Source organism: Gallus gallus, chromosome 8 (genome assembly GCF_016699485.2).
Source record: "Gallus gallus isolate bGalGal1 chromosome 8, bGalGal1.mat.broiler.GRCg7b, whole genome shotgun sequence".
Taxonomy (NCBI): Eukaryota; Metazoa; Chordata; class Aves; order Galliformes; family Phasianidae; genus Gallus; species Gallus gallus.
This window is the reverse complement of record NC_052539.1, coordinates 19,065,728-19,091,793: the sequence shown is the minus strand read 5'-3', so window position 1 is coordinate 19,091,793 and position 26,066 is coordinate 19,065,728. Positions and strand designations below refer to the sequence as shown.

The 26,066-nt window shown below is 38.2% G+C and overlaps 1 protein-coding gene across 2 annotated transcripts in view; it reads left to right on the top strand.

Moving 5' to 3' along the window:
- ST6GALNAC3 (ST6 N-acetylgalactosaminide alpha-2,6-sialyltransferase 3) overlaps window positions 1-24,806 on the top strand; it is a 200,670-nt gene extending 175,864 nt beyond the window's left edge. For both annotated transcript variants that reach the window (XM_025153111.3, XM_040705346.2), the window contains exons 4-5: window positions 15,686-15,793; window positions 17,354-24,806. In XM_025153111.3, coding sequence (XP_025008879.2) covers window positions 15,686-15,793; window positions 17,354-17,540 — 295 coding nt within the window. In that variant the 3' untranslated portion in view covers window positions 17,541-24,806. The remainder of the gene's footprint in view (window positions 1-15,685; window positions 15,794-17,353) is intronic.
- The last annotated feature ends 1,260 nt before the right edge of the window (window positions 24,807-26,066 follow it).

Genomic DNA, 26,066 nt, shown 5'->3' with positions numbered 1-26,066 from the left:
TAACCACTCTGTCAAATATGTTTTCTGCCTCCCCTCATGATTATTTTCAAACAAAGTTAAGCACCTGAGGCACAATACTGCAAAGCTCTGCTTGCTTAAGGACAAGTAGTTTCCTAGTGGTCTTCTCTTAAGTTGGCAATATTCTGTCACATTGTATAAGAATAGAATTGTGGTTGGTTACCAGCACTGTTCAGTGTGGTGCCAGGTAAAAGATACAAAGGGGTGAGCTGAGTGATATTTAGTCTGCTATTCAGGCTCCTGTAGTGGATTCTTGGAGTGGCAAAGCAATTGCCATTGCAATGATAATCTTTGTGTGTGGATACTAGGCATACTTCAATGCATACTTGAAAAAGATGTGATTCTGATAATTGTCTTTATAGTCACAAAGTATTTTCAAAATCAGTTACATGTCCATAATCAAAATATCAGATATTTTGCTCTCCGTCCTCAGATGCATTTACTTTCCCAGTTTCCTGTTAAAATACTTGGAAGCTGCTCTATCACAGCTCAGGAGTGTACATTCCCAAAGGGTTGAGGCATGGACTCCTGGCTGGACTACTGTGAGACACAGCCATTTCCTAACTGCTTCTGTCTGCCCGTCCACTGGAGGTTCCTGTAGTGGTGTGAATTCAGCTACTCGCTGTTGTGCTTGCAGTGCATATGACTTAGCCCAGTTCACTTATTTTGCTTGAAGATGTTTAGGATCTGCATTGGGTGTTTGTATTTTGCTGCTAGAACTGTTCAGTAGCTTCCACTTGTTTGATGGTGATAAAGAGTTGGTAACTTCATCTAGCACATTGTGACATTCAGGCAGTGGCTGACATGCTGATGGGCTTGAGTGAAGATGTTAAGTAAGCTCAGCATAGATTTAGTTGAGCCATATAGACCTAAATATGTTCATCTGAGTCTCAGCCCTTTGGTTTCTTAAATGGTAGTTTTTACCCTTGAATACCTTGCATAATGCTGAGGTCTCACTTATGTTCATTATTAAACTGCTCAGAAAGGAGCATTTCAGCAATGTATGTTTCAGTTCCAGACAACAGTGTAAAATCCATTTTTTCCCCATGGTTAATTTTCATGCACTCATGCAATACAGAATTGCACTTCATGAAATTTATGCATTAGTGATATAAGTTACAAAGAGGAGATAATTTTGCATTTGTTATGCCTTTGTTTCAGAGATGGGTAAACACCAGAAGTCTCTAGGAAGCTAAGGAAAAGCTCCCTTCATAGGAAAAATGAGGTTTGCCATATGTGTTCATTTTCTGGTAGTTGAGGACTGGGTGAGGTAATATCTAGCATCTTTTCAAACACTGTGCTGTACAAAACTCTTCCACTCCATGTGCTTCCAACAGCTTCTATAAACCCAGTTTAAAGGTTATGGAGCCTGTCTAGTTTACCTCACAGTTTGTGAGGCAGAAATGGGCAACTTATTCCATTGTGTTTGAAAATAAGCCTAGTTTCTAATTCTTTGCATGCACTCCAAGAAGGCAAATAAAAACACAAAGGGAAAACAAGACAAAGCATCACTCAGGGCCCATAGGAGAAGTAACAGCTCCCCATTTGAAGAGCAGCTCTCTGGTGGTGCTTGCAAAAGTCAATGGCAAGCTTGCATCTTCTCAGCTGAAGATCTTCTTTCTTCACCTGTATTGTTGTTCTCAGGTACAAGAGCTTTTGAACATGAGCAATTGTTGAAATTTATTGTCTGAGTCATTTTAAGGAATGGCTTTCATAAAACAGTTTAATTTATATTCTTACTCCTACCAGTAAATTTTTATTTCTCCCATCCTGTTAGGAACAAATTGAAGGAAAACAAAACCATAATGTCACCACTAAAATCATTCAACATTTACAAAGAGTGATCCTCAAGTATATAAAAGATAACTCATTTGCTGCTTCTTGTAAGTATACGGAATACCTGTGACAGATCTCATTGCGGTGTATGTCTATGCTATCAGTAAATCAGTTAGCTTAATCTGTGAGTATTATATATACATCTGTAGAGGTAGTGCATGACAAAGTGTGCAGTAATGAATACTGAAGAATGGATGACAATACTACAGCGTGAAGATAAAGAATAATGACATTACTCTGAAATAGCAAAGTCCTGAGCAGTGCTAGTAAACCTATGAGATGTCAGGTGCCTGCATTGTTTCATATGGTAATAATTTGTGTATCCATGTAGTTGTCATAATGATAGATAGTTACAGATAATTATAGGAGCAGTTCAAGTAGAAATTAGCTGTTTATATTGAATAATTTCCATATGAATTGTTTAGGGTAGTGGATTTTCTATTTTTGCATTTCTGAGATCTGCAGTTTCTTTCTTACCCTGGCTTCTTATCACAAACCTACAGCCATACAACCTGATCTCATCAGATCTAAAGTTAAACGTAGTCAGATTTGGTCAATACTGAGATGAGTGATTTCCAAGGTAATTCAAGAATGCATTAGGATACTGCTCTGTATCAGTATTCCTCCTTTGCCAGCATTGAGCAAGCATCTCCCATTTTGCTGGGGGAGTTTGCTGGGTTCATAGTTCTTTATCCCTGTCCTAACTCATCCTTAATGACTGTCTGCACCATTACACATTTTCCACGCACCCCAAGTGGCTGAGTGTGTCTGGGTGTGTTTAGTCTACCAAGAACCTTTGGAGCAAAAGGTACTACATAAACAGTGGTGCCAGCTCAGACTCAACTTGTATTTATATTAGCATTCTTTAACCCTGATTTTAATGTATACCAACATAATGTCAGTTTTGAAGCACCATTTTGAAGCCTTTGGCTGCAGAGTACAGAGCTCTGTTTCCTTATCAGAAGTTCTTCTGCATATAACTGGCATATACCTTTCAAGAGGGCTAGATAAATCAGCATTTCCACTATCACCCTCTGTAAGACAAAAGAAAATCATGGCTTTTTATTATTATTATTCTTTTGTAAGCTGTCATGTAGTTAGCATATTGAACTTAACTGAGCTGGACCTGGCTGTGGCATCTTGAGGCTTCTGTCTGCTTCTGAAGCCAGTTGGGGTAATGTTTCTTGACCCAACTGACCACATAGAGTGAAATTTTCTTACGCTGCAGAGACTTTTCTGTGTAACAACTGCAGTTCTCCCTTTTTGGGGGAATATCTGAGAACTGTGGTGGAAATCCATAAATGAGGACTGAGTATCATAGTAGCTATGAGCTGTGGTAAGGAATTACCAGCTTACTTGCAATCGTCAAGCCATAGGATAGCATCATGCGAAATGAAACGAGAGGCCATCAAACCTGATGTCAAAGGAAAACAGATGAAATACAAACACAGAATACAAATAAAAAATGTGAAAAGGCTTCTATACTGAGAAAGAAGGAGCCTAACAAGATGATTTCTTTACTGTTTAATGCCACGCTCCTATGACAAACATTACATCTAATTTTTCCAGGTAGAAAAAAGCATGCTTTTCTTAAGAATTTTTCCTGAATAACTAGCAAATCCATGGAGCAATTTATTCAACTGAGTGTGCACAATGAGACATACAGCAAAAAAACCCCAACTGCTAGTGTGATGGTAATTGTGATTAGGTAATCACCATGGATTTTCTTTCACTAACACAATCATCATCAACTGTTCTGGTGGAAAACAATGTATGGCATAGTTCCATTGGGATGGTGTGTATAGTAAAGAAACCTCTAAGCCACAAATCTGGGATGGAAGAGGTTGTTCCAGTGACTTCGGTGAAGTTTTGCAAGACCATGCCAGAAGTGAGTTGTACCCTCTGCTGTTAAGTTTTGGCTGTCTGCTGTGTCAACGTGCTGATGCTTGTGCTCCAAGAACTTCTAGTGAACTTATCTATTAAGAGCAAATGGTAAAATGGAGTCAGGTGTCAATCACTCATCAATCTCTCTCTTGCAGTTATATTTAAAGCTGAGCAGGCAATCTGACATGTCAAAAGTACATATGCTTACTGAAGGAACCAAAGAATAAAATCTTTTTTTTTGCTGTTTTTTTCTTTCAATTTATATATATATATATATATATATATTCATGAACATTCTGGGCTATTTCCTTAGTCTAAATGAGGATGCTTATTTCCCAAAACCCTCAAGCATAGAGAAGTTTTCTTATGACTCTTAAATTCAGGAGTAGGTAAGGAGGTCCTATCTGTACAAGCTTAGAGAGGTTTTGTTAATAGCAAGCATATCTGAATGTGCCTGTCTTTGTGCCTCTGCAAGATTTCATATTGCATAACATAACGTTCTTCATGGTTTTAATTTTACTTCAGAATGGATCTCTTTTATGTCTGCTATTTAGCAGCCTTGGTAGAGTCACTGAGCACAAGAAATACAGTATCTACAAGATGCAGAAACTGCTTTCTTCCTCACTCTCATGTAATAAGTAATGGATGGTTTTAAGAAAGGATCTTTACTTTGTGCTTTACCTATTCATGTGTAGGATTTTGATTTCATTTGAAATGAAAGGCGTAAAACTCAGGTCTGAAAACTAATAGAATTTCTGCATTTACTTGCTGATCCATAGCCTTTAGGTTAGATTGTGTGTCAGCCAGCAGTCCGCTTGTTGAATGAAGCAATACTTTAAATCTAAAATGAAAAGATCTCTGTTATATGTAGCCTGATACCAGATATGAAGGCAGATTTCTGGTGGCTTATTATTGGAAATATTTTGCAACGTGTCTGATAAGTGAGACTGAACAAGCTGTAGGAAGTAGACCTAATCAGATAATGCTGACTTGCAGACCAGAAAAAAAAGAAAAGCAGAAATATATTTTGCCTAAATACCTTACCTTCTCTTGTCAAGACTGAGGACAAAATATCTAGTAGCTGCAAAAGACACTGTTTAATTGCTTAAAACCTACCATACACAGATTTTTTCCAGGCAGCTATTTTAAGATTAAAGTTTTAAATGGATTGAGTGCCTCTATATACATATTCACGTTCATACATGTCAGGAGTAAACATGCCATCTGGGGCTTCTCCTTCCTGTACACTTGGAATTCCTAATCAGGTTTATTTTGTGAGGAAAAATCAATAAATCATTTCAGTTGTCCCACACTTTGTATAACTAATTGTAATTAGTATAATGTCTTTGTTGGCAAGGGCTTATCAGGCAAATAGCATGAAGAGGAAAAGAAAAAGCCTCATAAAGAATGATGTTGTTTTGTAAAGCTAATTGTGATGCTATCTCTAGTACTGTGTGTGATTGAACTGTTAATTTTTAAGCTGGTATTCCTGCCAGCAATGTGGCTATTCGTCTTACCTGAGGTTCTCTGTAATATAACTATATAATTGATTTTTGGCAGTTTTGAATTTTGCAATTTGATACCGAATAAATATAGTCTGAAGTCATGTGCAAGTGGGCTGTAGTCTATAGTTGTAGTGAATTAGCTTGTTCTAATGTATGTAATGAAAATCATCCAGATATGAGTTCCGTAAACTTTGATGTCCTGAGCTTTGATATCCAGAGAACAGTGTCGGCCTCCTGTGATGTATGCTGTCAGGTGTGCAGCATTGTGAAGAGCTGCTTGCCTGCACAGCTTCAGTGGCAATGTATCCAAATCTTTTTATACCAGGAATCACTGAAGATACGATGTCACTTAGAGCAGTGTATTACATTGAAGAGTATTTATTAATAAAGCAGAGGATGCTATCTGGCTTCATGACTGTCCTCATCACTTTGTTTAACGGAAAATATCAAGTCACTAGCTAATTAAACTCTTTACCATATTTGATAATTTGGCATTAGCTTTTACTGACAGTGAGTTGGCTAGATGATTAGTCCTATAATCCTCGAGTTTACCATGATCAAAAAGATAGATTTTGTAAGACTCAGAAAACTAACTAGCTTGCTACTTCAGTTAATCGCGGGGAAGCTGTAAAAATCCTTTTTTAGAGCATTTATCCCAGCTTCCATTTGTACAGTTGCCCAGTTACCTTCCTGTAGTCTATTCAGTGAGTATGGGAAAGATATTCTGTTCGATACTGAAGGAACAAAGTGGACTAGAAGGGAATCTACCCTAATCCATGGGTCCTTTTCCTATGGACTTCTCTGTGGCATTATTAGGGTTCTCTAAATAGTTTGCTGTGTCATACTTTTTGCTGTATAAATGTCTGAGGAAAAAAAAATGCATGATTCTTCATCTGTTCTTCCTAATCTGTCTTGTCTGCAATCAAGGTGCAGCCTGGTCTAGTAGTTGGCAACCCTGCCCGTGGCAGGGGGATTGAAACTAGGTGATCATTATGGTCCTTTTCAACCCAGGCCATTCTATGATTCTATGAAGGTGCTGCTTTCAAGGTAAATACACATCTCAATGGCTGCAGGCATCTGGTCTCCAGACAACCCTATTGCATAAATATAGTGGTTTTTGCTGAACAGAATGGAAGAGACAAAAGCTAATCTTGCATGTTGTGAGGGTTTGGGACCTTATATTTCAAATGAACCTTTAATTAGACCTCTACATCTTTTGTCATAATGAGCATAATGGAGAGGTGCCGATCAGAAAGCCAGCTGCTATGTAGACAGAGCTGTGGAGAAGGAAGGGAATGCTTCAGTAGCTCATAGGCTAGGATTATTTACTTCTTTCTAGGTAGCTGAACAGAGGCGAGTTTGTTAGAAAGCAGAATAAAACTAGACCCTAAAATTGATAACTAAGGAGTAGCATGATACATCTATATATGGATGTGCTTTATTAAATTTAACATTAAAAAAAGGCAAAAGAAATATTATTTTCCTTTTCTATGTTAAGAGAAAAGTTAGTCTGGAGAAAGTTACAGTAGTAAAGGGGAAGGTAACATCTGTGTTAATTAGCAGTTCATCTTCAAAGCTTGACTGATGAGATACATTATGGCCTCTTGCATTTGAATTAAAATTCAGATCCACACAAGTTCTATTTTTAACTCCTTTTTTCTACACCAGAATAATTTGTCTGGATTGAAGATTTCATTTTTTGCTAAAAATATTAATGTTCCATAACCTAGAATGATCTTTTGGCTTGTACAAATAGACAGTGTAGAGAGCATGGTTCACTCTTTGTAGTTCTGGATTATAAAATGTGGCTCTGTAATACAATACTGTAGGGAGTTTCTATGGAACAGGAGTAGAAGGTCTTGCATTCTGCCTTCTGTACTTGGTGGAGAGACTTCAGCATGAATGTTCAATTACTACTTAGGTACCATTGGGTGCCGTGTCTTCCCCACGTGGATGAACAGAGTTAGGGTACGGTCTCATGCTAGCTCTTCTTTTATTTTCACTGTAGCAATAAAACAAAATACTGTTACAATAGCCTCTGTTCCCATCCCAATGTCATGGACTTACAACGTGCACCTTTAGAAAGTTGTCTCTTACTTCTTGCTTTCAATATAGGAAAACTAATAGAAGTTGTTTTTATGAAAAATGCATGCTGCTTTCAGCCAAGGTTAGAGGAACTCCCTTCAGTTTCTTGTCTTGACAGATAAGAGCTAATCGAGAAATTTCTTCTGTGTTCACCTACAATAGGTTTCACTAAAATATGCAGCTAGGAGTAGGAAGTGTCCTTTAATACCCAAAGAAAAGGGTGGGAAAGCCTGCCTAATTAATTCTCCTCAGGGATTCTGGATTAACTGCAGCTCTGTTTAGTTTACATCCTCCCTGGAGAATAACGTGCAGACTCAAGACAGCAAGTGTTGATTTAAATGTGGATACAGGAAAAAGTCAGTGTTGTGGGTTGTTGGGTTTTTTTTTTTTCCACTTGACACACTTTTGAGTTTTGATTCATTTTTAGTTACAAAGAATGAACATTTAAATCCTTCTCCAGTCCCTTCAGTGTGATGGGAAAATGCTAAACCCCTACTCACCAAACTGGCTGCGGGTTTCTGATGAAGAGCAGAATGAATAAAGCTGCTCTGCAGAAGTCATGAAACCAGTGCAAAGCTGCAGCCATCAATTCCCATGCCACCAGTCATCAGAGATGAGCTCTTTTGAATGAAGACTTTGACCAAACCAATGGAAAGTGAAGAATAGTGGGACAGGAGTATGCTGCAGTGCCACAACTTACTTGCATGATTGAGTATTGTCAAGGGAATTTGGCACTACATCTCATTTGCTTCAATCCCTGCAAGCATACCTAATTGTACTGTAGAGCAAGCTGTAAACTGGCATAGGACAGAATAGCTACATTTCCTGATGAGTTCAGAGCGGAGGGAATTTTACTCAGGTGGTTTCCAAAGAGAAAAATGAACGTATAATCATGCCAACAGCTTGGCCCTCAAATATGCTGATGTGAATTTAGCTTCCTGTCAGCTTCCTGTCTTTAGAGATAATAGTTGTGTACCTCTGATGGTTATTAGTATGATTTAAAAAAACAAACAAACAAAAACCTTAAAAAAAATTACTGATCACTTTTTCAGTGACATCTAACACGTGGATCTCTTCTGATTTAATTATCTATTTGCTTGTCGAGTAAATCCAAGTGCTAATGGAGATATGCAGAGCCATGCACTTCAAGTTCTCTTTCTGCACCATGCACCTCCCCTGGGCCTAGGTTACTGGTAATCATGAAAGAGCAGCTTGACTTCTGATCCCAGGTGGCAGCTGCAAGCAGGGCACTTTCAAAAGACATCTTCTACTAATAGCTTGAGCACATGCAATGGCATCAGCTGTGCCTCAGACCACAGTTTCTACTTATGAAATGGAAATGAAGAAAAGTTTTCAATAGAAATCAAGGTAATATGTATTTCTGGAAATGGGAGGATGACGGATGAGAGTGGAGAAGAAAAGAAAATTGAGGTCTGTTTGTACAAAAAAATAGTATCTTGTTGGGTCTAAGAGTATGGCTTACTGTTCTGTAAGTGGTCTGCACCGAGATCACAATTTGTATCTGAAGAGTAAGTATGGGCTGCAGAAGCTCAACAGCTGTAAGAAATTTAGTTAGCAATTCTTGTTCTCTACAGGGAATGCCACTCAACCTGAAAAGACTAGCATAGGCTTTGCAGTAAGAGAATCAGCTTGAAAATAGTACATATATATTGGGAGGAAGACATTAATCTAGCTTCTAGACTAGTTCATTAGTCTAGGTCCTTTTCTGTGCACTTTGCAGCAAGCTAGACCTCCATAGTTATTACTGATAAACAAGAATTCTCCTTTTCTCCTCTGAGCTCAGCAGCACAGGTGTCTGAAGGAGCCCTCTCTGCCTGAATGAAATAACTTCCTTCTTTTGCTGCTTGAGTTCACAGCTGAGCTGAGATGCATCAAAATCAGGTCAAGAAATCAGAAATAAGGAAAATACAAAAGTCTGAGCAGCAGAAGTCAATTTCTTTAAGTTGATCTTTTCTTTTCCTCCTTTATTCCAGGCTTCCATGTGTATATTGAGTAGAGCAGAAAAAGAGAGGAAAGAAAAAAAAATATTGCACACAACACAAAGATGGGAATTATATGCATAAGTCACTTACCAAAAAGCAGATGCTGTGTGGATTTCAGTCGTCGCAGTAACACATTCCTCCTTAATTCTCATTCTAATTCAGCAGCATCCCTTCTGTCTATTTTTCAAGGCCATTTTGACATTGGAATTAATTTTTACATCTCTTTTTCAATTCTCCTGGGCTGGTTTGTGACCCAGGAGTCACCTTTCCATGTGTACTCGTAGCAAATTCAACTGAGATGGACTCTTGCCCTCTTCCTCTATGTTAGTGCAATATGAATATAGAAAGAAGATCTATACTTTCTGTAGATCAATTGGACAGTATGCAACTTGACTGCAGTTTATTTTCAGGATTCACTGTAAGGATGTAAGGATGGTCTGCCAAGACTTTGGGCATGCAGGTGGGCATCACGTTTCCACTCCCAGGTACATCACGTTGGGCTCAGTCACTGTGTGAATCTGGAATGTGGTCTGTGCTGATCATAATGCATTCCACTTGTTTAAGCTTTGCATGAAACCATACACAATGGATAATAAAACATCTGTCCACATATAAATGTTTCACTTTTCAGAATGACCTGAAGCACCATGTGGGCCTTTGAATGTGTGAGACAGCCTGCTCACTGCTTGAGGGGCATGGCTGTTTATTATTAGATGTCCTGCATCGTTAGGAATGCAAAGCAAACACATGCGTGCACGCACACACATGCAGAAGAATGAATAATTATGATAAACAACTGCCTAACAGGTATCTTTGTAATGCAGAAACAGCAACTATTTTTACCAAGTGAAATCAATTCTCTGTGCTGTCTCATTGCTCTTCTTTTGCTATATTTTCTGCAGAATGTATATAATGAAATTATTAGCAACAAAGCACCGAGTCATACAGAAAACAGAATTAAATCTAGGCAATTGCTAATGCTTTTCAGCATTTAGGGTCTTAGCCTTCTCCTGTACTAGATTTATTTCCTTTCTAACAGCTTTCTGGCATGAGAAGTACATATTCTTCTCAAACAAGAGGTGCATAGAAAATAAACCCTGCTGTTCTGTCCGAGGTGGGGGCATTTTGTCTGTTAGCTCATTCTAATTGGGTAGGTACAAATCCACTCTTGCTATGAAGAGAAAAACATAGACCAAATCTGCGATCTGAGGAGTGGGAATGTTTAATTTGGCAAAGAAGAGTTGTTCAGCAGTTACATTCAGAGCTCCTGAATGTAACGAACAAAACCAACAAAACAAAGAAACAAAAAACCAGAAATCTCAATCAAGATAAGTACAATGGCAGCATTAATTTGGTTAGCATAGAATAGAGTAATGGATCACCAGTTTGTGCTAGTAGATAATTCTTTTCTATTGTTTTTAGTTGTAAGGAAATAGACTCTTATTCAGAAACTTCCTGTCACCTTTGGAGAAATAGAGCTGGAAGTCTTCAACAGGGGAGGACAGAGAGGACTTGCGCTCTCCCCCCTCACTCCTGGGGGTCACTCACCCTGTGTGGCAGTGCCACTCAAAGCCAGAGCATGCCCACCACTCCCAGAAGTGTAATGGGATCTTGATGCCCTGCAGGAACAAATCCAGAAGTACCAGGGCCATGTCTACCTGAACAGCTTTTAAACAAAAATCAAATCAGTTATTGAAAATATTTCTATTTGTTTTGAACCATTTTCTACAAATCTTTTAGGGTGCTGAAGGACCTCTCAAGTTATTAAGCCTCTTCTGACTGCATTACAGAACTCTTTGCTTAGACTAATACTTTTATTTATTTACTAATCCAGGGCCTGACAAGCTGCTATAAGTTAAACTGCTGATGATTCAGTAGTTTTGGTAGGCGGGTCAACTGAGGTTCTGAGTCTATAAACAGCACTTATGAAAAGATGTGTTTTCATCAACTAATTGGCCTGGAGAATCTTGTCATTTCAATCTGTCATTCTTTGATTCCATTTTACTGCAATATTTTGAAACGAGGCAAAAAACGTGTCTCGTTAATACTTTTGGCTCCTACTTAATAGCTTCTTGAAGTCCTAAATTTCTTAGATTTTCCCCTTAATTAACGCTCTCTACTGACCTTCTCTGCTCTTTGATTTCTCCAAAGAAAGAATAAAAATAAGCTCCTAAATAATTTTCTGGAATCAGATTGACATGAAATTATTTGTCTGCTGATTGTCTCCACCTTAACAAACATTATTTTCAACTTTAAATTTTAACGCGAAACTCCTCACTGGAAATTACAATCCACTGAACCATAGAGCTAGAATTGATTGTCCACGTAAAAGGCCTGGAACAACCGAATAAAGAAAATAGCCTCTTGGAATCTTATGGTAAAGTCAGAACTCAAGTGACAGCAAAATTTTTACCCAATTTGAACTCACACGTGCTTGATCATTAAAATATATACCTTCGTTTTCCTCTGATGAAAGAAGGAACCAGTTTTCCCTTCGTTTATCCTACATCAAAGCATGGTTATAGGTGTCAAGATGAATTTCAGTCTGCAGTATTTTTATGAGGCACACTGTACTCCATCTCCTTTATATCCATTTCATATGCTTTTTGTAGAATATGGGAAAGCTAAGGCAAAAGAGCTAATTGCCTGTATTTAAAATTATTTTTAATTAAATTTATTTTCTACCACACATGACAAATCTAGTATTTCTAGATATATTTTTATCCTTTTCTTCTAAATGCAGAAGAAAAGCCATAACATGTTGTGAGAAACTAAAGATAAAAAGCAAATTATATGTTTTGCCATTTGCGAATAACTGGTAATCTTGGCACTTTTATATTACGAGGTAAGATAATGGCATGTTAAGCAGTTAAACGCTCACTAAGAGCAAGATAGACAAGCATATACTTTGTTTTAAGCATCTTAATTAAATTGATTTCATTGGTCTTTTCAATTTTTTAATGTTAAGCGTATGCTGGATGATATTTAGCGGAACGAATTACATCCCAGCATCACATTTCTTTAAGAATCCTTGTAATGCAGGAGGTACGCAAAGTAAACTTTCCTTTTCAAGAAAAACAGACAAAGTAACGTTGTGTGAGTATTGCTTTTTTCTTACTGCACCCAGCTGTAAATCATGTCTTGAAAGCAAAATCATCCTTTTTTAAATGTGCTTTTTGAAAAATAGTGCATTAGTTTCTCTTTGGCTGTTGAGCCAATTTCTTGCCTAGATCTGGTGCCCCATTAATTTTAGCATATAAGAAAAAGTCACTCAGAGCCATAGGGAAGAACCCTGGATTTGCTGCATGCACAGATATCACAGTACATTTGCCTATACTATATATATATATATATATATTTTTTTTTTCTTGTACTTCTACAGACAACACTTAGCGAACTCTTATTTCACCTATTTGGAGATGAATGTCCTTTTACCTTCAGATCTGTGCAGTAACACAGATGCTATGTATGCTATTCTTTTACTTCCAGTGTAATAGTAAAAAATTTGAAATTTCAATGCAATTACAGTAACAAGAGGAACTCTCACATAGGACTCAAAAAGCCCTGGCCAAAAAAAAAAACAAACATGTAAAACTCTCCTGTAGAGAGAGAAATTGCATGCATGGTGTTAGCATAATAGCAAGGGCTGAGACATTGCTTTGCACTACAGTTTTATGGGATGATATTTTAAAAGATATTCCGAGATTTATGGCTTTTTAAGGACAGCTAAAATTGTTTTCACACTTCTAATATTGCTTTCATTGGAATTTGGAAAGTACGTTTACAGAATCAGATTGAATGCTAAGGTGTTACCAAATCATCCAGAGTCCCCACAGTGTATTCCCTCATATTCCTGTGTATCTTCAGAGGAAAAAAAATGAGAGGAATATAAGTGCTTTGTTTTAAAACACATAATCTATATTCTGTCATGTACTTTATCTCCCAGGGAAGGTATCTAGAATCTCACTCTGCTGTTTTTATTTATTCTGCCACTGTAGTATATAGATGAGAGGACTGAGGTTCAATGATGTTAAAACAGGACATGAAATATTGATTAATTCTTTTTTAAAATTCTGTTTTTCTCCTGAGTATAGCAAATTTTAGATGTTATTGTCAATATAGCATTCTCCAATAAACATCCATTATTGGAAGGATCCTGATCTTCAGAGTGTTTTATAAATGGTTATTATGATTTTAAATGGCTTTAAAAGTTCAAGGGTAGTATTCTGGTGCGAGAGCAGGAAGCAAGTTAGAAGCAATGCACCTCTTAACATGGCAGGATGCTACTCTGAAATAACATGAAATGGGTTGGGAATTCTCTTTGGGAAACATTCTGTTTGAAGAAATGAAGATCCTAAAGGAACAGACAAACAAATGTACAGTTTTGTGGCTGTACGATGTCAGTGCAATTACAACTGGTCTCCACCTAAGGAAAAGTGAATATTTAACCACCTGCCTTCTATTCCCATTGGTCATTTTTCAGCGCTAAGTTAGCCCTTTATTTCTTGCTTCCAGAATGGTCCTTTACTCAATAAAGTCAGTTCAACAGATGAGCTTCCCCAAGGAAAAGGACTTCTCAGGAAGAGTAAGGATAGAAGTTCACTCTGTCTAAGCTGTGAGGGATGCTAGACATTGGCAAGGAATGGAAGATGTAGCCTAGAGTGCTCTGAGTATTCCTGGGTACAGAAGAACTCTCCGGGAGTTAAGATAGTTGTTTTTCACTGAAATAATAATATTTGTTTGAAGAGCTAGAGTTTCTTTAGGAACGTGAAGCTCTTGGAGTCTATCTAATTTCCATAATAGTAAGCATTCATCAGAGCAGGAATTTGAATCTCAGTCTAATATGCGTCAGGTAAATGTCATTATAAAGGTTGTACATGTAGACTTTTACCCATCTTAGTATTTTGTCAAATTGCAATGAGAAAGAGCAAGGAAGTAACAAAGAATCTGAGCCCAAAGCCACTGATTGGCAGATTTACCCCCAGAGGTTACCATGGTACGTCCATGCTCTGAATTGGGAAGAAGCACCTGAAGTTGGTTGTTCTGTCTCACAGAAAAGCTATGTGTTATAGGCTGGATGAGTTGCTATATGCTATATCTGTATTTTTGTGGTTTAGTTTTTTTTTTTTCAAATGAAAGCTTTATTCCTACACCAGGATGAAAATGTTTTCAGAAGATATTGTTGATGGGAAAAGCTGATTTGCACGTAGGCCTACACGGGAGTTTTTTGCAGCCAAACTTAATTGACTGCAAAGCTTAGGTTACTTTAACTTATGATGGAGAACAGACTGCTCCCTGCTGTACCCAGAGCTAAAAGCTGGAAGATATGGCATAAAGCTAAATTATCCCCTCCTCTCGCTCACAGTAAGCTCTCTCAAACTTATGAACTAAAGCTAAGGTGATGACTTCTTGGAAATTGGACATGTTATTTATAATTTCAAAATAATGATTTTCATTGATTTCAATCAAACTGAAAGCCCTACATGTGCAAAGCAGGATTTCAACATGCTTGTAAACATTGAGTGCTAAGTGAGTTCTTATTACTTACGAGGTAAAGCAGTATGTATTGCTTGTTCAGACTGTAAGTGCAGTTTTGTTGACTCCCTGTCCACCATTGGTAGCACTTGTGTGAGTAAAGTGAACAAGATTTGGTCTGTAATTAACAGTGTACACATTTGCTTACATAGCCAGTATGTGAGTCAAATCCTTTAGTTCTCACTCATGCAGGTAATACTTTTGGACTGATTTAATGAAACTGGTTATTTCAGCAAAGGTTATCAATTTGGGCACTGCTCTCTTGTGCTTTCTCTTTGCTTGGTTGTCTTAATGATAGCACAGGCTTGTGTAAAGTGATGGGCAAGAAGTTTTGTTTTTCAAAGCATTGTGTTAGATGGTTTTCCACCAAAATGGCCTTAAAGCTTTCATCTCTGTGCAAATTTTCAGGCAGAGGATATAAAAGTTTGCTTGTGGAAGAGAATGGTGAATACCCACATACATGCAGCTCGAACTCTGCCAGTAGTTTGCTTTCTGGTGAACATTGTCTTATTTTACACCCTCCAGTAATTGTTATCTTTTGGATGTACAAGTAAATAATTTTCTGTCTAATGGGAGATGCACTGTTTGACTTCAGATTTTAACTTGGTAAGTTTTTTTTTTTTTCTGTGGGCAATAGCTTGAGGCCCCAAGCTGGCAAGAATGAGAGTATATCTATAAATAATTCAAAATAATTGTGTAGTTTTGACAGATTGTCAAGTTGCTTAATGTCTTTTGTCCCAAGTAATAGATTACATTTCTTTGATAAAGTGTTGGTAATTTCTCATTGCAATTTATTTTCTGTATGTTGTATTTTTACAGAGTCCAGTCAGGTTCATATCTCAGTACGGGTTGGTTTACCTTAATTTTGGCTATGGATGCCTGCTATGGAATTCACGTCTATGGGATGATAAATGACACCTACTGCAAGTAAGATCACAGGAAATTATTTTCATGCATCTACAATGCTGATGTCTTGTCAAAATTTCACAATTGATTTTAATATCATAAATCCAAAAAAAATGGATCAGGCAGCCATTTCCCAGTGTTTTGCATTGATGTGAGACTACATTGTCAGCATACTTAGTACTGATATGGCATTTGCTGTTGATAAAATAAAAACATTTACAAAACCTAACATCAGATATCATACGGAACTATTTTTAATCAAAGATCTGCAGTTTCTGAATTAGCTGGAGACAAAGTATGTTGCTATTTCGACAAAATGTACTTTACTGCTATAGAAGAAATACTAATATGTTAGTTTTCTGTATGCCAACTACACCTGGAAATGAAAGAAACTGATTACCCTGGATAGTTACCTGAAATTACATTTTACCACCATTGAGCAACCTACTTGAACTTTCTAGTTTATATATGGCTTATTTGGAGTAGTAGGGGGTTTCTAATTAGATAATAAAACAAGTCCTGCAGGCTTTATCACGGTAAACTGACATAAATTTCAACCAACTACTGTTAGTGACCTTACAGTGACAATGGATTAATTCTATTGTCAGAAGTATAACTATAAACACTATTTTTAAAAGTCCAAGTTAAATGCTTGAATCTACAGTGTAAGGCAGCAAATATAAAATGAAACAATTCCTCATTCACAAAAGCAGGAAATGTCATAAACAATAAATGATGTTAATCTAAGCCTATTTTTCTGTACCCAGGCTGGTTCATGTCCTGCATGTAACCAGTGCAGAGGGTCCCCAGCTCCTAGAGTAAGGTCGTGCTTCATACTCTGCATCACTCCAGTGTGGCAGTCATTCCAGTAGACCAGCCCCCAAAAAAGGCATTTGAGTCACAGCTGTTTAATTAGGATATCATAAGTGTAGAGAGAGACTTTTTAGAATTTGCAGATCCCACTGACTGAGTCATCCAGATGGAATGAACATATGTTGTTCTTTGTTTATGAAAACACACTAGGTGCCCTGAGATGAGGAGTGACGGAACTAAAGTTGTCCTCACAGGGTTCAGCTGAGCTGTCACTGCATAGCCAGGATGTAAAACCAGTTAATGCCATGGATAACACTTAAGTCCGTTGACAGCAGATAAGGATGGGTTTCCTTAAAGCTGCAGTTCCGCCTGTATCACCTACTTGAAATGTAGGTGATTCTAACTGCCTTATTCATCCAGTCCAAAGACCAGTTTCAAGATTTGGGACTACTCAATGAGTATACTTTCCTAAGAAATGGAGCTTTATGGGCTAATAGTTCCTCAGGGTCAGACTAAATGCACAGCATCCAGAAGAGCTGTCCCCTCAGCTTCTTGCTGACTGATAACACCAGCACACGCTGAGAGATACACTTAGCTTCCTTTTCTGAAGTACAATTCATACAAACTATGCCATAATTAAAGCCCTCACCCAATTTAGAAAAGGAGCTGAAGCATCAATACATGGAAAGGATTTCAGTTAATTCAGGTACAGTATATATTCATGTTCTTCTTCGAGATAATTCTTATGTCTATCTTTTCCTTCCTTAGGTCAGAAGGCTTTCGCAAAGTTCCCTACCATTATTACGAGCCAGGAAGAGATGAGTGTGAAGAATACTTTCTGCATGAAAATGCTCCTTATGGAGGCCATAGGTTTATCACAGAAAAAAAAGTATTTGCTAAATGGGCCAAGAAGCACACAATAACATTTACACACCCCAACTGGACGGTATCTTGATACTGGTTTTCTTAACGCTCCCCGGATAGCATAATATTACAAAATTGTGTCCGTTTACAATAATTCTGCTTACATCTGGCAGGCCTTTTTCAGCCTGGATAACAGTAAACTAAAACCAGAAGATAAAGTGGGTGATGGCTCAGCTGTTAAGCAAGGTTAATCAAACTGTGGAAGGCAGACACATTGCTTGTTATTTCTAAGGGTTTTACTCCATCCAATGCACTTTATGCTTTAACTGGATTTTACTTCAGTAGTTAAAAACAGATGAGATTTCCTGTGTATGCAGATGCACACAGGGAACTTGGTTGTTCCATCACCTTAGGTAATTAAAATCAGTGTCTGTGGCTCAGTTGCAGTACCGAAAGTACTGCAGAACTAGTTTCATTTGTGGTATTAGCAGAAATTTTCCACAGAGGAAATATGAAGAAATATACAGACTTCCATAGTCTAGTTGTCTTTTCTGTGAGTGAGCAAATGTTAAAAAGCATCTGAATACTTTGACGCAGCACTTGGGTATATGCTAAAATTAGAGATGAGCTAAACATGGTTCTTGAACTGCACACAGCTCTCACATGAGAAAATATTACTTGCTCAAGGTTCCTGATTAATTCATGCCTTCTAAATTGCAGCTTCATTCCATCCTGATCAGGCTGCACCATCTTGGATGATGTGTTTTATGCTTTTTGAAACTGCTATCCAACAGTTTTGCTCCAGCAGTGTGGGATTTAGGTTCTCTTTTATAGCCCACACAGAACCTTTGGCTGGTGTAATTAGCTTGCTGTCAGTATCTGAGCTGGTTAGAGTAAGGCTGTCACATGAGCATCTCCATTTTCTCCAGTTATGCCTCTGAGTTGCTCCAACATCCATTATTGACAGTATTTCCCTTCTAGCCATCATAACTTATCTTTCCAGCTTCTCCATCTTTAAAAATGGGGGTGATACCTATCTACCTCACAAGGGAGTTGTGAGGATTAATATGAGTCCATAAAGCACAATGCTGATAAAGAATGCTACAGTGCATTTATTCTTACCTCAAAAACAATGGTACCTGTCATTAATTCTTGTCCGTTGGGTATTTGAAGAAAGTGATGGCACGTCTGGATCTGATGGCAGATTGCTCTGTATGTCCTTATTCCTACTGAGGATAATTTGTAATAGTAAGCTCCCTTGCTGCATTGCTTCAGATGGAGTTGAGAGAACTCACCACCTTCTATTATCTACACATCAAGAAGCAGTTCAAGATTTTTAAAATATACTCATCTCTAGTTGAAACATGCATTTCCAAGCTTATTCTCACAGAAGGGTTTCAACTGCAGCGGATTCATTTGTAATATGACCATGAATTTTATTTAAGCTGTATTTAAATGAATGCTTTAAGTTTAGAATGTGTCCTAAGAATATTTGAACATCTGGAATGTCAGATTCAACACTGTAATAGCCAATACTGTGAACACTTGAAAGAATTACGTGTGGAACATGACACACAGGGTTTACTCACTACTTTAACATTAACCAATAGGAAACTTTGTATGCTTTTGTAAATCATGAAAAGCGGAAAGTAAAAAAGATATTTTTACATGTAAGTATTTGTATACTGACTATTTCCTATTGTATATTTGTACATATAAATCTATATTTTATATGTTCATGACATATGTATATTCTCATCATCAGCTGCGACTCTCTGAGGATGGGAACAAAATCTCATTACCGGTGTTTCTCCTTCTGACCATTGGTTTCTTCTTCCTGTTGATAGGTGATGCCAGGGTATAACGCCCGTTGCCCTTTGTATTTTCTCCTGTAAATGTACCTTGCTGATTTTATTTTTAATATAGCTTATCTTTCACTGTTTACTTTAGTGCCATAAATGTTTGTGCTGGTTGCCAAAGGCTGGGGCCATTGTTACAATTGCAGATAAATATCTATATTGAAATATAGATTCTGTCCCAGACCTATGTGACATGATGTCTCATCTTCCTGCTTGGAAGAGGAGAACAATGACATTTTCCTACTCCCTGTCTTGACTGACTTTCTCGTAAGCTCTTGAGACAGATACTCACATTTGCAATGTATTGCATTTGTATACTGCCTTGCAGAAGAGATGCCTGACATATCTGAAGGTTACAGGCAATGCTCTAATGTACAAATAATACTTTTAAGGTGGTTGCTCCTTGTCCCTGGAGTTTAAAACCAATCGTAGTCTAATATAGCACAGGATATAATCCAGTGGTGAAAGGGTCATGGATGCATGAAGTGTTGTAGTAGTGAAAGACAGCGAGTTAGATTTATTGTTATATACATATTCATCTTTCCAGTTCAGATGGATGGCTGGATAGACAGAAAGCTAATAAAGAAATTGTAATGCAGGATTTGAAGAAAGCAAGGCTCACAGAACTAGGAACAATGTCCCACATTTTGTACAGGAAAACATGGAACAATCTAAAGCCTCCTGTGGGAAGAGGAGCTGGAAAGTCAATCTGGACTTGGGTTTAGGAGGTGTTTGGGCTAAGAGAATGTTACAAAGAAAGTGCTGCACAGGGAAGTGCAGTTGGGCTGAACAGACTTACATGAGAAGTGCTCTCGCAAAGCATAGACTTCCTCTCCAGGAAACACAGTGTAAGGACTCAGCCTGAGTTGCATTCACATGCAAGGCAGTTTTTAAGCCCGAGAAAAATTTTAAGGAAGTCAATGCATTAAAATACAATGCATTTACAGCTTGTCAATGCATTGTAAACTGAGTTTCATGCTGCAGCTCTTTGTAGAGTGTTTGCATGTGGTATGAAATAATATCTCATGCTACGAGTAGCTAAGAAAAATATAGCTCTAGGAACAGTGAAACGTACAGCAAAATTGAGAAGATCGTTACAGTGCAGTTGTCACAGATCAAAAGTAAGTGTTGCTCTCTGTTCATAGAGGGGATGGATTTGTGGTAAGAGATCTGCTTTTAGAAACACTGCATCAGGCTTCATTAACAGTAGAGTAAATGAACATCGGTTCCATTATTTAAATGAGCCTGTCTTTAGCATAAACTAAACACATATTTGCATGATTTTTATTATATGATTAAGGAACTGTGACCACTGTGTTGAAGATGATTCTACAAAGAAATGGCTTTGTAGGAATTCGTTAAAATCAGCACTGTAGTACTCAAGAAAAAATTTCACTGCTTGGCTGTATGCTAAGAGATGTTGACGATTCACCTTCTGAGAGCAGTTAAGACATCAGCTGAGAATCATTTATTAATTCTTTAACGTAAAGCCTACTACAGTTTACCTGAATGTAATCAGATCCTAATTGCTTATTCATTCAAGCAGTCCTATTTTAATCAACCAGTTATGTGTATGGAACAAGCAGGGAGTTTCCCTTAGGTTTTCAAAAGAGATCTTCACGTTGTTGCTAATAGAGGAATACTTACAAATAATTTGGTGCTTTTTTTTGTTACCATTAGTCAGCTAAGTAGTCACCAGATGTTTCTTCCATAATTTAGTTGACTGTTCAAAATCCAGTTTAAAAACTATACTTTTTTTTACCTTGCCATAGCCTTCATCTTACTAAAAGTTTAAATTTGGATATATTTCACGTTGCATTACCTTCTGGTTCTATTTTTCAGAAAAAAAGTTTTAAATAGAAGCTGAAATTTTCTTACAGCTTTTTGATCAGCTCATTACCAATTCACAGTTAATTAACTGAGTAATGAAAAAAAAAAAAAAACCACCAGGATTTTGTTTTCCAAAACAATGTAGCAAAAATGGTCTCAACCTTTTCATCCCCAGAAGATGTCCAGATCACTTCCCTCTGCTTATACCAAGGCCTCTTAGCAGAAAGAAAATAGCAGTTTCTACATCCAGCCAAATTCCCTTCCCATCTGGGCTGGGAGACTCCATCTGCAGAGCGCTTGTATCAGGTACATCAGTAAGCAGGAAGGATTGAGGAAGAGTTCTGCTGAGGAGCAGATGGTGTTCCAACTTCTAAAAAACGCCCCTGAAATTCTTCAAGAGAGGAGTACCCCTTGATCTCTCCTGCAAATATTTTTCCAGATGTTCTGTTCCTCTGAATGCCTTTAGCTCTAGAATTGTTCCACTCTCTCTGATGGTAATTACCGCTAAGGAGAAAATGCCCTTGCAGGAAAAGGCAGAGGAACGTTCTGTGTTGTCAAAATTTCTATATGAGCAACACCACGGATGAAGAAGTCAGCCTGGTATGATCTGAACCGTCAGTTGAATACTCACTGATTTAAGCATTTCTGAGGACTCAATCCAAAACTAACGGAAATCACTGTGGCAAGTTCAGATTGAGAGTAGAGCACCAATCCCAGTACAATTTTTGCACTTCTGAGTACTGCGGCAAGCAGTGTTTTGTCTGTGAAGATAGTGATGTTAAGGAGGAGACCATCCAACACTTGGAGGGCTAGACAGAGGTATGGTCATACGTAAAGACAGCCAGCAGCACATCACAGGTGCTCAACCAGAGGAAGAGTCCAGGTAGGTAAAATTAATGAAGTAATCACTCATGAATTATAACTGAGTGGTGCCATTACCACTTTGCATATCGATGCTTAAATGTTGCTGACAATTTTTTTTAGGTATGTAGTTCAGAAAGAGCATATGTCTTTAGTGGGTCTCGAGCAAGTCTGAGGTTTGTTTATGATGAACCTGAGGGTACCCTGCAGAGTGAAACTCTGGTGTCAGTGCCAAAGGATTACAGAGAACTCTCTGTGGTCATTGCTATGTACAGCGTACATCAGAAAATCATGAATTTACTAAAAAAAGATCTGTTTTTTCTGACTAGGCATAGTTAGCTCTTTTGAGCAGAAAGTGTTTCATTTTCAGCAGATGTGTCTCGTTCTGTTCCTTCATTCCTGAGAGGGTACAGAGGAGTGTGAGTTAACCATGGGGGAGTGAATAATGATACGGTGAATATCCAGCCACCAGGTTCATGTACATTTCTCTGAGTATTGTCTCAATGTATAACTAATGACACAGAGAAAAACAAGCTTTTTGTAAGCTTTGTATTGCATAATCCACAGAAGTCTCTTGTGTCTGTTCTGCACTGGAGCCTCTAGGCAAACCCTCCAGAAACAAACTGAAGGAGAAAAGACACCACTTTTCCCCAGTGAAAGATAAGGCTTCTGTGGAAAACATAATAATCTGTGTGGCATCCCTGGCCCCGCTCACCCAGCCTTTGTAGGCTCATGCAGCCCCACTGAATGACATGCATTCTCCAGCTGATTTGCACAGCATGAAGTTTGCTCTGTCCTCACCCTCTGTGGGAATGGCAGTGCTGGTGCTGACCCAGGACTGAGGAGCAGCAGGCTCTGTCAAGCTGGCAGTGTCACCTTGCTTGGGGCACAGTCTCAACTCAGGTGCTGAACTCAGTTTCTTTAAACAAGGTGGGAAAGAGATCACTGGATTTTGTTATTTTTTTGCAAGGTTAACTCATAAGGAGTCACCATTTCATGAGTGTTTTAAACAGCTGGTTTTACTTTTTTTTCTTTTTCTTGCTGCTATTTCTGGGAATACAGGCAGATATGCAGCTGTCAGCACCTGCCACTGCTGTCCTGATTTACTGGCCCTATACTGACTGTAAAGTTGAACTAATGCATGTTCTTACCATGTATTATGCATGACAGCATGTTACGTATTTTATTCCAGCACTATAATAAATAATGTAAGTTGTGTGTAGACTTAGTTTAAGCAGCAGAAGTAGTGCTTTTTCTTTCTTTTCATATCATGTGTCATCCAGAGCAGTTTGCTGGAGCTCTGTGAGTGCCATTAGCAGCTGGCAGCGTACAAATTGTTGAAGCCAGTCAGGAAATACTATTAAAATATCAGAAATAGTTAAATTTGCTTTTGTGAACGTACTACACTGCTCACAGCCACAATTGTGTTCTGCTATAAGGAAAACCTCAGGTCTAAGTGTAACCAAATGACTCTATTTACATGGCTAGCATTGAGGTGTTGGCAGGGCAGCAATCACAAGCTTTGGACATCTATGGCATCTCTCTACCAGGAACTGTACATGTACAAGAGTAACGAAGGTGCCTGTAGTTCTTTCATAATGCTGCTGAAAATAGTAGTTCTGGAGATGCACAGAGAGAAAAAATTGCGCTCACTGTTCTTTTGACTGTTCATCTATTCCCTCCTCACACAGACACTCATACATCTGCAAACATGAAGAGTGTCTACTGGGAAAGCCTTTTTTCCAGACAGTGGTGAGACAGAACAAAGACGACTAATCTCTTACATGGCAAATATAAGCTATAGTACTCGTTTCGTGTTAGTTTGTATATTTTCAAAGCCTGTGTCTACATTAGTGAGAAATGAGCTCAGCTGGATAAGCTCTGTAGCCTGAAACTGCTCGTGCTAAGTACTGGATGCGCAGCTCATAGTTTGTTCCTACGGGCTGAATGCAACTAGTGACTGGAGCACATCTTTTAGTTTAATGGAAATCAAATCCACATTCTGAGGACCACTCCACGACATAAAGCAAAGCTTACAAAGTGGTGCCACTACAGTGGACTGCCCACAGGAAAGTGAAGGTCCTATGTCTCCTTCTTTCAGCTAAATACAAGCAAGCCCTTCCCACCTCCCCCAGCCCCCTTAGGCTTTCCATGGATTCCCTCTACTCGTATGCATTTTCCTTTGAAATATGAGATCATGCGACATGAGATTTCCTGACTCCTCCCAAGGTAGCATCCAAGCCAGGAACGCGGTATAGGACTGTGTAACCCAGCCTGGATGCAACAGGGAAAGTTTGATGAAGAGTCAGTCATGATTCCACTTGCTGATGTGGTTTCACCATGAACATGCATCAGCAAGCATCCTTCTTGATTTTTTAATATACTGCACTCCCCTCAAATTCCCTTCATAAATTGTCCCAGATTTTTTTTTCTTGTGGCCTTACAGTTACATATGTATATGTGTGTATATGTGCACGTATATACAGCATACGAGTATTCTTCTCTTCTTACACAGTTGCTACTATATACTCCTAACAAACTGATGTAGGAAGTTCATTTTATGCTACTTATTACGTGTGGTTTTTGGCTGTCTTTTTGTAGTGCTAAAGAGTGCATTCATAGTAGGTAGCAGCGTAAACTTAGAAAGATTTCATACTGTTTATACTTATTTTAAATATTGTGCTAATTGTTTTCTTGCTACACGCCACTTAGTTTTATGCTCCCGTTTGGAGAATGTGCTTCTGTGTACTTGAAAATTGTGCCTGGGATATTCTAAAATACAAATAAATGCACACAATTTTCCAATCCCTCCTGGTGGATATTTTGATCTTTTACCTGACATAATTTATGTACAGTTCTGTGCTAAGCACTTTTATTCTCATTGATTTGTATGCCATTGTAATCATACCTGACAGTTCACTGAACTCAAAGAAACCAAGATCTTTCTTCTAGAAAGTATTATGTAGGTTGCTCCAAAAGTAATGCATCCTATTTATTTCCTTGGAAACTGCAACAGCTACAAAGAGAATAATGACACTATTTGATAGAGCAAATTCTAAGCTACAAAACACTGCTCTTCAACATAGTCACCACCATTAGCTGTGCATTTTTGTCCGAGATGAACAAAAGCCTGCATGCTGTGCTTGTAAAAATCTGCACGGAGGTGACCTGCTGCCACTGCTGCCACTGCTGAGATGCAACACCCACTGCCTCACTGTGCTGACATCCACAATTCTTTCAGAGGAGTTCCTAAATAATCTGCTGCATGCGGACACGAATTTTGTCTTTGACATCTATTCCCCAAAAATCTAGTAAATAACACAACCTACAAATGTAAGAACAACAGGAACAACAACCTACAACACAACCTACAACACAACCTACAAATGTAAGAACTCGTGTTTTCACTTCTGTATGTAGAAGTACATTAGATCCCATCCCCAGAGAGTACATCCTCCAAGCACTTCCTCAGACTGAAGCACTTTGAGAAGTCAAGTCACTCAAACCCTTGGTGGACGTTCACTACGTGCTCAACATACTTCTGTGAGACTGAAGAAAAGAAAGGAAGTGTAAGTCCCATTAGCCTCTAATTCTCCTGTATTATTGCCCACCTAAGGTTATCAGTAATAAGCAACTTGCTTCAGTGGCTTTAGCTTGACCTGTGTGTGCTAAATTAAACATGTATAGACCAACAGGGTTTTGGATGGACTGGAGATCCCAGGTATGTTTACTAGCATTGGCATATGTAATGCAGCAACTGTGACCACCTAATCTGAGGCTTGATTCTGGTATTCAGTTTCAATCCTAACATAGAAGAGTATGGCATAAAAACTTGTTTCTTTTAGAAATTGTGCTATTTCATCAGCCACCACAATGAGGGGAAGGAAAGGGAATTTTTTGTGGTAAAATCAAAATTAAAGGGAAGAAATGCCGTTTGCATGCTCAGCTTTGAGGGTCCTTCAAGTTTGATATGCTGCCATGGGGCTTATTAAGAACTTGCATGTTATTTTCAGGATGTACTCTCTGAATATACTGTAATGGTCCCTTCAGAACCATTTCAGTGTGAG